Source organism: Bemisia tabaci, chromosome 1 (genome assembly GCF_918797505.1).
Source record: "Bemisia tabaci chromosome 1, PGI_BMITA_v3".
Classification (NCBI taxonomy): Eukaryota; Metazoa; Arthropoda; class Insecta; order Hemiptera; family Aleyrodidae; genus Bemisia; species Bemisia tabaci.
Window position 1 is genome coordinate 13730397 of NC_092793.1, and position 14281 is coordinate 13744677.

Here is a 14281-nt window from a genome sequence, read left to right on the forward strand (position 1 = left end):
AGTGGAAAATTTACACATCTACTTCCTCCAGTAATTGGACAATTAAAGCAATCTAAGTTGAAAACGATGCAACACTGCAAGCGAGATTTGTATTTATTATTTTTTCCATTCATACAAAAAAAAACCCTAGGGCGCAGCGTCTCGTCCCGGCCACAATCAATGGCGTGGCGTGCTTTGCGATACATCGATTGATCTGCCATTTAAACCTGTGGAAAAGATCGGTAGACAGGGTGTTGGCAACGAACACCTTAATAATCGATTCCTTGCCATAGCCGCAAATGGGGAAATATCGATAATCGATAATTCACGCTTCGCCGCTAACCACAATACGGGCGCGCTTGCGCTTTTGTATCGAAACTCCGTGTTTACCTTTTTCTATCGCATCTGACGCGGCGAATATTTTCTCTTTTTAGCACTTTTTTTTTGTCATGGGAACGGAGTTCCCCATGATATTACAATCGTTCCGTTGCTTTCGCTATGGGATTCCCTATACCTCTGCGACCTTGAGCGTTTCGCCCAGTCTCCGATTTTTGGTTGATTTTCCGATGTATCAAAAACCGTTGTATTTTTTAGCCAATCATGTCTCTACGTCAAGTTGTGTTGATTTCTAAAATTCGCTTTCAGCGAGTTTTTTTCCACCTTGAGATGTCGTGTCTGACTGGTAAATCTGCGCAGAACCACGAAGTTCCGTTTTTAGGCAAATTCTTTTTTTTGGGAGGTTCCGATTGGTTATTTTTCGCCATCAGTTTTCTGTTCGTTGGTGCAAAAGATCGCCTACCTCGTTGCTCTTGAGAAGCCGCCATTATCCCACCTCAAATTTTAAACATAGATATAAAGAAATAAAAACCATCGTAGAAGGTGGAAAATTGCTCTGGAGGACCCGTTACGGATATATGAGCCAAAATCAGAACTCGATTGATGGATTTAATCCATGAATACAGAAATATTGCCTCAGTTTACTGCCGCGATAGCAAATGCATGTTGAGATGAACCTTGAGACACATGGGGGCATAGGCAAACAATGTCTCACAGAGAAAGGCGCTTACTCCATCCTGACATATCACATCAGTGAACAAAGTCTCAAGGACTTCTTTTGTGAAGCCCCGCTCAGCGTCCGAGATCACTTAACTGTTTTCTTTTTTCCCCCTTTCTCCGTGCGACGAGATGGCTCAGATGACTACGGCACCATCCTCAAGCGGGTAGTGAAGCCTTCTTTTGTGCGAGCGGGGGTTCGAATCTCATAGGGGACACTTAATTTTTACTGGTTGTATTGAATGTTTTAGACCAATCATCTAACAATAATTAATACTTGGCAACTTAGGAAGCACATAGGTCCCTTATGATGCGTATTCGGGCATATGTGTAGAGTAAACATATCATACGTAGGGTGTCCCAAAAGTACCGGGACTGGTTCTGTAACTTCAAAAGTATGATAGATACAGACATGATTTTGGTCTCATTTTAAAGATCAACTCAATACCTATCGATTAAAACCAAGATCAGCTCAATCGGATAAAAATTTAACGAGTTATGGCAATTTGAAATCAGTGAGGAAAGTTTACCCCTACGGTTTTTAGGAAGATTTTTCCCTTACCAGAATTCAAAAAGTTAATATTCGTATCCACTTTCCTCCGAATCTTCCATAACTTCCTTTTGCTGTTCAAAGTACCGTCCATCAAACCGGATGCACTTTTTCATGCGCTCTTGCCACTTATCCAACATTGTTTTCCTGAATTCTTCCTCTGGGATGGAGTTGAAGAAGTTTTGAATTGCATTCTGGATTTCGGTCTTCGATACGAATCTTCGTCCGCGAAGCTCCTTTTTAAGCGTAGGAAACATCCAAAAATCACATGGAGCCAAGTCAGCGCTATAAGGGGGATGAGGGATTGTTTCAACTCCATTTTTACTCATAAATTCACGTGTTAAGCTCGATGTGTGAGGCCGCGCATTGTCTTGATGGAGTATCCACGAAGCTTTCAAGTCCGACCGTTTCCGGGAAATGTGCATTCTCAACTCCTTTAGTACTTTGCAATAATACGCACTGTCAACTGTTGTGTTTGATGGTACAAAATGTTGATTTTTTTTTTTTTTATTTGCACAAAATATAATATGTACAGGATGGTTTTTAGATGTTGATACATCTGTAAAAAACTTAAATTTAACTTATAAGATAAACTTATACTATGTTACGAATATTTGTTTTAGCTAAGTAACTAGGAATATATTAAAACAAATTAATATATGATATACACCCTCTTTGTAGTGAGGAGAAAAATAAAAACAATTTTGCTTTAGAGTAAAAATGCGTCTTTTTGATTTAACTTGGACGGTGGGAGACCGAGATCGGTCAAAGACCCAAGAACCCCTGATTGCGTTCGAAAAGCGCAAGGAGGCTCATTGATTTAAAAGATGGAAAATTTTGAGAACCCCTGGATTCCAAGCTCGTGGGGTTTACGACGTTTTAATCTTCGGATGCATCGGTCTTTTTCGAGAAGTGCGAGCGCTTCAGGATTGGGGTGCCAATGCAACCTATTTTCATAAGAGTTATACATTTTTGTTATGTAGTACTCTACAGAGTCAATGTTGAGATCAGCGCGAATATCCACGTTTCTCTCATACCATCTGGCTTTTGAAATGCTTCGTAAAATTTTCATTTGGATGATTTCTATCTTTTTAATGTTAGATTTGGATGCGCAGCCCCACAACTGGCATCCATAACTCCAAACCGGTCTCAACATTGACTTGTAGAGGAGCACTTTGGTTTCTAAGGGTAACTTGGATTTGCGGCCTATCAGCCACTGCATATCGTGAAATTTAAGTCTTAATTGTTCGACTTTTTTCTTTATGTGTGCACCCCATTTGAGCCTGGAATCCAGATGGAGGCCTAAATAACGGGCGACTGTGTCGCGAGGAATTTCAGAATTTCCTAAATGAAGAGGAATGTGAACAAAAGGTCTGTTGGTGAACACAATTTCTACCGACTTAGACGCATTTAGTTTTGTTTTATCTTTGTTAGTCCATTTATTAATCCTATTTAGGTGGGATTGAGCATTAAAACGTGCCTTCCTGTAACTTTTCGACGCTGCTAGCACGAGCGTATCATCGGCATAAACTCCCAATTCCCCCCCCCCCTCCCAGACTGACAAAATGTTGATAAATGACACCTCGAAAATCAAAAAACACAATAAGCATCACTTTACAGGCCGATTTTTTGATTCACGGCGATGAAGAAACTTTCTTAAAAACCGTAGGGGTAAACTTTCTTCACTGATTTCAAATTGCCATTACTCGGTCAATTTTTATCCGATTGAGCTGATCTTGGTTTTAATCGATAGGTATTGAGTTGATCTTTAAAATGAGATCAAGATCATGTCTGTATCTATCTTACTTTCGAAGTTACAGAACAAGTCCCGGTGCTTTTGGGACACCTTATGTATACTTTACGCCGAAAAAGCGAACCTGAAACTTAAATGCGTTAACTTCCGAAAACCATATATAATCCAACGAAAATAAATAATTGGTACATAACAGCTTTCTTGTATGCAAAGAAAATAATTAAAAATGTTAAAAAAGAGATGTCAACACAAAATTACATAGCCCCTTCAATTCAGAAGATACTACAAACGAACTGTATCTTAACATTTTCATATCCCAGAAGCTAACGTTCCCATGACGAATATTGCTATCGCTAGCGATTGCAAAATCCAACTTGTTGTTTTTTGTTTTATTTTCAATATGTTTTTTTTTTTTTTTTTTACCTTGCTAGACATGTGTCAGAATGGTTTTGCGTAATTTTTTTATAAATTAAACGCGTGTACACAGGGTGTGTACAAGTCCGGAAACAATACTGCCTTTTCAAGGGCGGTCCGGAAGTCCTGAAAAAGTGCGGAAATTTCGCAAGAAAATCCGGAATTTTTTTCATTTTGCTCGTAATTTGAGCGGGCAATTCAAATTTTTTAAATTTCTCAAATTTCGTCTGTTGAAGGTACTGAAAAAATACTGTATTTTTCTGTTGAGGAGGCACTGAATTTATTGGGAATGTATCGAAAAAGTACTGTAAAAGTACTGATTGTTTGGCCAGCCTATTTTAGTAGACACCCTGGCTACACGACAGCTTACGCTCCTTCAGGAAGATATCTCTTGAATTTAGGAAATCCCGCTCAACCACGCGAGAATTTCGAGGAAAGCATGGACCTCCACATAATGAGACGTTTATGAACTGAAGCGCAAAAATCGATACACTCCCATGAACGAACTCTTCTGGTGCTTGGAACGACATCGACTTGATGGAAGTCAATGCTATATTTAAGCGAGGAAAAATCTCAAATGCCCCTATTCTAATAATAGATTTATTCGATAGGACCCAATCTTTTCCATCTTCGTGGAAAGTCGATCGTTTGTTTATAAAATGTAGGAACATCTGGCAACTGCAGATACGTGTCCAGTTCCCCTCCTGAATGTTCGTTGCTAGTGTTGCACCAAACAGCGTATCTCTTGGAGGGAAAATTGTTCTCATATGAGCTTTTTTCCCTTGAGCTTAACCCGCACAAAATTAACCTGATCGATTCAAGTCTTGGACTTCCTTTTAGAAAACTTGGTATTTCATGATAAATTATTTCGAAAAACAAAGAAATTCCAATGCATAGATGTATCTTCAGGGCCGGATTTATCTACTTGCTGCCCACGGACCGCCTGCATGTACTTTGCCGCCCCCTTCTCATTCGTCTTAAACGTCGCGTTTACTCGTGTTGGACACATTTTCTGCGAAAGTCCTATCAACACTACCAGCAAAAGTTCACGGAACTATGCGCGAAAGTTAAGTTCCGTAAACCTATCTCTGTGTGGACAATTTAAGGCCTTCCATTTTTAAGAAATGAACGAAAAAATCATGAAAGAACAAACATAAATGTGGTTTAATAATTTTAACTTCCTCCGTAGCGCCGCGCCGCGCCGCGCCGCCGAGCTGGCTGACCGCACTGTGTTTGCCGCAATGCGTGAAGTATTCATGCAGTCTCGTAGGCGCTATGCGTTTCCCGCTGACCGCACTCCCGCACTGTGTTTGACGCAATGCGTGAAGTATTCATGCAGTCTTGTAGGCGCTAATATGTGTTTTTTACTGACCGCCGCGGGCTTCTCCTTTTCAGCTAAAGTCCTCGTCATCATTGTTCCCTGCGCGCCTCTCCGTTCTCGGCCAAATTGCGTGTTTGCTTTCTCTCTTAGCTCGACTAATTCATGGTGATTTCCCTTGTATCCCCGAAAGACGACAAAATTAGAAATTACTATACTCTCAGGAAATGAAAGATTTTGCCACCGGATCGTTTGTAATTTTTTTTTGAATCCGATTTTTTTTCATACTTACATACATAAAGTCGCTTTTATAGCGCCGCCTCGCGCTCTGCGACGCCCAGTCGCCATTGCCCCCTATCCTCCCAGAGATCATCAGGCAATTGGCACCTTCTGATCTCCTCCTCCACCCCTTGTCGCCAACCTTTCACAGGACGTCCACGCCGTCGCCTTCCGGGAGGAACCCAATCGAAGACCTGATTGGGCAACCGATCATCTGCCATCCTTCGCACGTGTCCATACCAGACCAACTGCTTGGACCTGATATCGTGCACGATGTCCTTCTCCACACCCATTATCTCGCGTACCCTTTCATTGCGGACACGTTCTCTTCTCGATATCCCAGCAGACCTTCTCCAAAAGTCCATCTCAGTTGCTCTAAGCATGTCTTCAGTTCTTTTCTTGAGTTGCCAGACCTCACTGCCGTAAGTTATGATACTCTTCACTTTTTTTTCATACTTACCGCATTTAAAACAATTGCAAAATTTGCTACCCCCTAAACTTGCCGCCATGGGCCGCGGTCCATGTGGCCACCCCCTTAATCCGCCCTGTGTATCTTCAGAGGTTTTGGACACTGGACAGCAGGAGATTAAAATATTCACCTTACCATGACATTCAATCTCGCATTCCTTTAATCAAAAACTTGAACGAGGGAAACACTGTGATGTAAAGCACTGTTGCTTAAGCAAGAAAAAGTTGCACTTGCTCAATAAAGTTAAATTACTGTTTGCACAAAGATGTACCCTATTGCACAAAGTTGTACCCCATTGCCAGGCCCGCCACATCCCATCTCGGGCCCTGGTACCAATTTTCTGGCCCGGGCCCCTAGCACAGGGGGGGGGGGGGGGGTTCGGGGGGCCTCCCCCGGGAAATTTTTTGAAATTTTAAATCTATTTGGGCGCATTATGAAGCTCTTATGATGGAGATTTTCCATCAATTTCTGCAGAATAATTACGCCTTTTTGTTTACTTTCAGCACCAAAAACTTTCGAATTGTTGCATTCAAAACATCTATAAATTTTTTTTTGAGGGGGCAGATGATAATTTTCAATTCTATGGGGAGCCGGGCCCCCCTGGACTCCCCTTTCGTACGTCTATGGCAAGGGAGTTAAGCCATTGAAGTCGAGGATGCCCAGAAAGGAGCCTCTTAGCATCCGACAACGGAAGAAAATGAAACACAGTTACTAAAAATATCATTCTACATATACTCAAAATCTTGAAAATCTCTAAAAAAAGTAAAAAAAATTTTATGGTGCCCTAGCGTGTTTTTGAAACTTTATTCACCTTTTGCGGAATTTTTAGGGTAATTTTTTTCACTTTTCCCTACGAGACAAGGGTTACACATGAATTCGTAGTGGTTTGTCACCTGCGTCACGGGCCCCTCCAGGGCCCGGGCCCCGGTACCAAGGACCCAGTATCCCCCCCCCTTGTGGCGGGCCTGCCCATTGCACAAAGTTACCCTGGATGAAGTAATTTCGATTTGCAGGCGTTTTCGCGTCACCACTAAAGGTTAGGTTCGGAATAACCTTCGGAATTCGGACTGAATTTCGTCTGAATTTCCTTTTGCATATTCAATGCAGTCTCCTAGTCGGATCGGATTTGGAATAAGACAAACGATAATACGAATAAGACAAACGGAAACAACACATATTGATTGTGTCACACTATCAAAATAGTCCATCAAAATTTCAATGTCAAGTGCTGTGATTGGTCCGAGTCATCGAATAAGCCAATCACAATACCTGACCTTGATATTTGATGGCTAGTTTTGATAGTGTGAGGCTTTCGGAAATGGAGCGAGGAAAAGGATGAGCGGTGATAACCGCGCAGAGATACAACTATTCGTACTCGATGGATGTCCGTGTTGCATTTGGAACATTGAAGGCGCGACAGCGCGAGGCGCGAAGTCTCAATGCTCCAATGCTGTCAATGAGGTGTCGCTCGGATTTGGGAGAAAAGTTTAAAAAGTAGGCTAGATTACGTCTCTCCTATTCTCGACTGTGTTGGTGCTCAATTTTTTCTTTTTTTTTCAATTTAATACATGATTCTTTTATAAGATATATTTAAACCTTTGTCTAAAACTCGTATGCAACCGGCCCGTTACAGCCAGCAAGGAACGTGCTTTTAGCAAGACCAGGGTTAATTTGACCCGGCTTGGGCGTTTAAGAGTTAAGAAAAATTGTCCCCTAGCTGTCACATTATTAGATCATAAGGTGTGCCATCCAAAAAATATGTAACGCTCTATGGAGACGGGGGTTTGAGGCGAGTGTCACGCAATTTTGTTTTTACGGGTTAAAAGACACTATGTTCTATCACAAATGCGTTTCGAAGGGAGGGGGGGGGGAGGTCGGGGAATCCTAAATGTAGCTTTACATGTTTTATTAATTAGGGTGATTTAAAAAACTCTTATTTTAAAAAAACCTTTGCTCAGCTCAAAATGCCTGACGCTAATGGACCAGGGTCTAATGAATATGGGCCAAATTTTGGTCTCGCACATTCCTACGTGGATCCCAGCCCCCCCCCCCCTTATTTTTCGGAAAATGACCTGATTTAAAGGATTATTTTTCCAAGCTGTATATTTACAAATATTGGACATTTTTTGGGTGATTCTTCAGATATAATGCTTCATTCACCTTCATCCGATGAGATATCTAAGTCGCCATGATCCTGACTTGGAGGCACACTCAGGGGGAAGACGCAATTTTAGGGGGGCATAAGGTATAGGAGCAAAATTATCTAGAGCATTGCGCAACTTTTGTTGTGCATCCCTCGCTCTATTCCCATTTGTGTTGTTTTCGTTTGTCTTATTTGTAGTGGTCCTCCGAGGGCCACGTGAGTAACAGCAAGCAATTGATAAATAAGAAAAGATGACAAAAGAAAGAAACTTACAATAACGCTGGGCGTCGCGACCCATCATTTGGATGTATTTCTATCAAACGAAACTATGTGCATTCAGGCATGAGCCCTGAGACCCATAAGAATAAGTGCATAACAGGGCTCACGTCATAATGCATATAGTCCCGTTTGATAGAAATATGTCCATTTAATGAACCTTCTTCAGTGGTTTGGGTAGGGACTATGAAAACAAACGTATCTATTAAACAGGTGAAAGGAAAAACAAAAGTTCACAAAAAAAAAAAATTGTTTTCCTTTCACCTGTTTAATTGATCTGTTTGTTTTTATTCTACCCAAACCACTGGAGGAGATCCATGAAATGTTGTGTCGAAACGTCTGGTATTATTTTAAGTTTCTTGCTTTTGGCATCTTTTCTCATTTATCAATTGCTTGCTTTTAGTTAGCACTATGTAATTGATTACTTAACATTTTTTTTTTGCGGCTTGCAGCTTGATTTTCATATTTATTTATTATATGATTACATATGATGCATTTATTACTTTATTTGTTTTGAATTGGAAAATTGTGACTGATAATGGCGGCCATTTTCAGTTTCGCGTGGAGTTTAGACGTCGAGGTGAATCATCTGAATCATAATATGTTAATGGCATAGTATGGTTTTTGAGGCGGGAAGCTAAACACACGCAATTTCCCAACGCACATTGTGAAACGGGTCTCTTGCAAACTTTGGCTGGAGCAAAAATAAGAGATGTCACCCATAGAAAGTGTCTCAAAAATCACGATGAGCCCATCGGCGAAGTCTGAAATGCACTCCTTACCTCATAATTTGCGTAAGAAAGTTGCGTTTTTCGAGGTTCCCGCTTCAAAAACGATACCACGACACAGGTGAACTTTCGTTAGAGGAGTCATTCTATCCAACCCCTGCTTACGAGGATACTACGCAATATTCAACATAGCCGACGCTAAGCCGCCAAAACACATGTGACGGGACGATGATGGGCCAGTTGCGCTGATCAGCAGAATCGTGTTTTGATGCTTGATTCTTAAAGATTAGTTAAAAATATTAAGATCTGTTCCAACAGTAACTTTATATGTTGAATATTAACCGAGATATCGCGCCTTGAAAAACTCGATTTATGACGTCATCCACCGCGGTAATACATACCGCGGTGGATGACGTCGAAAACACGATTTTTCAAAGGACGATATCTCGGTTAATATCCAACGTAAAAAGTCGCCGTTCGGACGGATCTTATTATTTTTAGCTGATTTAGAAGAATCTTAAGCATCAAAACACAACTCTGTGACCGGCGCAACTGGCCCATTCTAACCACCTGATAACAATCAGCGTGTTTACTTTCACGTTTTTCTCGCGTGATAGATATCCGCCTTGATTGATCTCGTGCTCATCCCCTCAACTTGCGCGCGAAAACGTCGGACATGTTGAGCAGGGATTGAATAGAACGACTCCTCTAACGAAATATTCACCTATGCTGTAATATCCTTTTTTGAAGCGGGAGGCTTAAAAAAGGCTCTTACTTACTTTCGCTCTAGCAAAAGTTTGCAACCGGCCCGTTACGAGGACAAGTAAATTTCAAACAGTCACCATGATCTTTGAGCCCATGGAAAAAAGAAGTAGGGGTTGTTGGATGATCAGGGGCATTTTCAGTCAATAATGTGATGGTACCCAAAAATAACTCTTTCACTTTGAGTTAGATTTTCACGCTGCGCTGCCCCAATCTAAGTAAGGAATGAGAAATCGTGCGAAAATGACTGGTTTTTAGTTTTCTCACCTTTATTTACTTATTTTTCCATCAAATAGCGTGACATTTTGTGTGTTTTACTCAAAGGCACGTGGAAGTGAAGATCAGTCACCAAAAGTGAATTACCTTTCCTTTTTTTTTCAAATAAAGTACGCGAGGCATTTTGAAGTTCGGAGACGAGGATTCTCGTCCGTAGGGTTACAGTGTGGTTGTGGGAGGACGAGAATTCTTGTCCGTATGGATCAAAGGGTTTTGCGGCGGTACCATAATTAATTATTAGGTTACCAATCCAAATGTTGATGCACTACCTAACTTGAGTTGCGGCACCACCCTCAATGGACCACTAGACAAGGTACGAATTTAAACAATCTGATACATGTTTCTTAACAAGAATTTCACTTAAAACACGATTCACACAACGAAAATTACTGAAACCAACTCCTAACGAAGATATTAACGTTTTTATTTCACATTGGTTACGAGGAATTTGAACTGCCCGCTCACAAGAAACTCAAAGCTATACGTGAGTCAAATCGCGCACTACAATGGTTTCAGCAAGCTTCTCAACCGAGCAATGTTCATTTCCCACCATGTGTTTTTCAAACGATAAGCAATTTGCTATAGCTGATCCAAAACGTCAAGATTGAGGTTGCCAGATTTTTATATCGCAGAGACTGTCATGATAACGTTTAGCGCGCGATGTGAATCACGTAGGGTATTGAGTTTTCATGAGCGAGTGGTTTGAATTCACGCATCAGGAATCATTAAATATCTTCGTAAGGAGTTGATTTCGGTAATTTTCGTTGTGCGTATCGTATTTTACGTGAAATTTCGGTTAAGAAACATGCATCAGAATGCTGAAATTCGTGCCTTGTGTAGTGGTCTATTAATTGGGAATGACCACATCATCCAAAAAATTAGTGTATCCCCACAATTTTAGAGGACAACCCCCAACACTTTTGTTTCCGTGCCGTGTTTCATGGGAGGCAGCTAATTCCTTTCCGCTCCGGGAAAAGTTTGCAAGGAAGTCGTTGTTTCTCAGCGCGGCAGTGCGGCCAAACAACTCGGCCGTAGAGCGGGAGGAGGCGCGGAGGAAATAAAAGCACCTGGGAAAACTTGAAGTTTACGCTATTGACTTTATTCAACTTTTCATCGTCTGTTCTGCGGTAAAATTATACAATAATTTAGTATAAGAGGAATCTGAAGAGATGGCTTCTGGGTGAGGTCGGATGATAAATACGTTTGTCTGGTGGATGTGTTGGCGACGGCGGGGCGTGCGGGTGGGGGCGAGCTGTACGGCGACGTCGGCGTCGGGGCTCCGACGCTTCAGCGCTCCAGCTCCAGCTCTAGTCAGGGCCACGATTTCCACCGCTTCCGTCCCATATTGCAGATTTTGAAGTGGCACAATGTCATGTCTGAAACAGAAAAAAAAAACAAATTATCATTTCTCTGAACGGACGCAACGGAAGAAACGGACACAGGATATGCTAAGAGCAACGGAGATGGATTTCTGGAGAAGGTCGGCAGGAATATCTAGGAGAGATCGGGTCCGTAATGATAGAGTGCGTCAGGTAATGGAAGTCGAAAATGACATCGTGTTCGACGTCATGACCAAACAACTTGTTTGGTATGGTCATGTCAATAGGATGACTGAAGAGAGGCTGCCAAAAAAGATGCTTGATTGGGTTCCTCCTGGGAGGAGACGTAGGGGACGCCCAGTGAGGGGTTGGCGACAGGGGGTGTTGAGTGAGATGAGGGAGTGTCAACTCCCTGATGACCTGTGGGAAGATCGAGCTTTGTGGCGATTAGGCGTCGTAAAGCGCCAAAGAGCGCTGTAAAAGCGACTCGTATGTATCATTTCTCTGGATTTCACTCAAGTTTTCACGTTATCCGTCGTGGATTTGTCACGGGCAAAAAGTGAAATTCGCCGTTTTTGCAGGATTCCTCGGTGATGTCTATCATTGTCTACAAGTCGTATGGACACGTTTCACTCATAAACTGATTTAGGGGCTACATCAAGGTTCAAATGTAAACAAACAACATTGTTTTCTGCGCTAACTCCACGACAAACTGCACCAAAATCAACACAAAATTTGAGTTGGCTTGTGTTTCACGTCCTACATATTAACCAAAATTGACCCAAGAACACAAATACTTTTATCAGTGTAGGGAAACTAAAGGTCCATACGTTGTTTCTAAACTAAGCAATTAAAGTTCATAATTGCAAAATGTACCCAGTCCTATCGAATCTTATCGTGCGAAAACCGCTAGTGTCCATTTTTCCAATCTTGAGTTTTTTGGGGTTGAAGAGTTAAATGGAACCTCGGAAGTGGTGTCAGTTCTTAATTTAGGGTTATCCTCATCACAAAACAAGTATTGGCACCACTTTCATGAGTGTATCAACTCTTGAAAAGCATTATCAACATGAAAAAACTGAACTTTGAAAAAATGGACATGAGCGGTTGTCGCTCGACACGATATTCAATGTGTCTGGCACGTGTGGGTCATGTGGACTAGGACCCCGCGAAACCGGTTTCAAAAGCCGGTCGCGTTCCGTCCACGTCAAAGACATAAAGACGGAGCGCTAGGAGAAGAAAATGAAGCCACCTCTCCTATTGGTTAGAGCAGCAGAAAAACTAACTATATCTGAGACTCCTGTAAGATTCCTTCGTGTTACCAAGCCAAAATAGGTTTATCATAAAAATTCACAATCCCAACTTGATATATTTGTTCGTTTCAGGCAAATAAAACGAGATTTAAATAAGAAATATGGAAAAATCAAGAGGACAAATTCAAATCAAATTTTGTACCCGCGCATGGATTCACAGCAACTTAATCTGAGATTGGTGTAAGATTCCTGCTTCTTACCAAGCCAAAATAGGTTTTTTTTTTTATAAAAATTCACAATCCCAACTGTATTTTTCTGTTCGTCTTAGGCATTTAAAATGAGATTCGAAGAAGAAATATGGAAAAATGAAGAGTACAAGTTCAAATCCAATCGTTTCCCGCGCATGGATTCGCATCGTCAGAATGGCTCCACTTCTTCCCGGTGCTTTTAGATACGAGCACTCCGTCTTTACGTCTTTGGTCCACGTGGAGTCGGCCACGCTTCCGGCGGGTGCAGCGACGGGTTATTCTTCCCGGCAATCGAGCAATTTCGATTTGGGCCTTATCGCTTTGTCATCGGCCTTTGGCATTACATCATGTGCGATGAGCCGGCGGAACAGGAGGCACGGCGCTCCGCTCAGTCCGTCTCCCGTCGCGGCCGGGGCTCTCGCGCACCCTAACCTCAAAATGTTCTCGCTCGTCGCGTGGCGTGACCCATCCCCAGGGACCACGAATTTACACTCCCTCGCGCTTCTGACCGTCTGCGTGAGTGATAATTGGTATTTGCTCCGTGTGTTTGTGCGCGGGTATTTGTAACCCCCAATTAGGGACCTCGCACGAGGATAAACCACGAGGAATATTCGCATGTATAATATTTGTGTTAGTGTCGCTAGGAAACAGGATGACAAGCTCTCGGAAGGACAACAGGGTGTCTACAAGTCAGAATTTCCGGAAAGTCCGGATATAGTACTGATTTTTTAAGGGCGGTCCGGAAGTACTGAGAAAGTGCGGAATTTGGCGAGAAGGTGAAATTTTTGAATTTCTTCAATTGGACGTACTGTTTAAAGCACTGAATTTCTCTTATGAGAGGGTACTGAATTTCTTGGGAATGGACTGGAAAAGTACTTATTTTTGGCCAGCCTGTTTTAGTAGACACCCTGGACAGGAATAACTAGGAAGCCAGGAAACATCGTTGAGTCGAAGCATTCTTTTATTTTATTGTGATTTATCCTTCGGGGGTTTCCTGGACTATGACCAATTTCTGTTTAAAATTCGGCGTAGTTCCAGAGCCAAACGATAGTTAGTGACCAACTCACGACACAGGCCTTGACCACTAAAATCGATAGCCCTATAAGCGCTGACACGGAAAATGGTTGTCTGCCAAGTTGTAGCGTTTTCCATAACGCGGCACATGACCATTTTCCGTGTCAGTGCTGGATATCAAGTGGTCGAAACTTAGGTTACAGTTTTGTCACTATCTCTCGACTGGTTCTTGGACTAACGACGAAAACGGGCCAATTAATCATTTGAAAATATGGAAAAAGTTCTACAGCTGATTTTGTCTTTGGGGGTGTGTTTCCATCTCGCCGGATCATCACTTACTTGTGTAAAGCAGATTTCACCCCCGAGTCCTACAATTTCTCATTTTAAAACGATTTGGCATACTTGAAAAGTAAGAAAAAAGTCACAATTTTTTTTTCCTCAAAAACCTAG

At 42.0% G+C, this 14281-nt stretch overlaps 2 protein-coding genes across 11 annotated transcripts in view; one reads left to right on the forward strand and one right to left on the reverse strand.

Moving 5' to 3' along the window:
• Positions 1-14281, forward strand: part of DNAlig3 (DNA ligase 3) — a 235932-nt gene that overhangs the window by 14066 nt on the left and 207585 nt on the right. For 3 of the 8 annotated variants that reach the window (XM_072296501.1, XM_072296507.1, XM_072296497.1), the window contains exon 1: positions 12977-13333. The exons of 2 other annotated variants lie outside the window; for them this stretch is intronic. In XM_072296501.1, coding sequence (XP_072152602.1) covers positions 12992-13333 — 342 coding nt within the window. In that variant the 5' untranslated portion in view covers positions 12977-12991. Of the gene's footprint in view, positions 1-12976; positions 13623-14134; positions 14241-14281 lie in introns of those variants that run through there. 3 more of the 8 variants (XM_072296525.1, XM_072296527.1, XM_072296532.1) reach the window with 3 other exon arrangements.
• LOC109038690 (uncharacterized) overlaps positions 11078-14281 on the reverse strand; it is a 102391-nt gene continuing 99187 nt past the window's right edge. For all 3 annotated transcript variants that reach the window (XM_072296562.1, XM_019053849.2, XM_019053859.2), the window contains one exon: positions 11078-11376. In XM_072296562.1, coding sequence (XP_072152663.1) covers positions 11312-11376 — 65 coding nt within the window. In that variant the 3' untranslated portion in view covers positions 11078-11311. The remainder of the gene's footprint in view (positions 11377-14281) is intronic.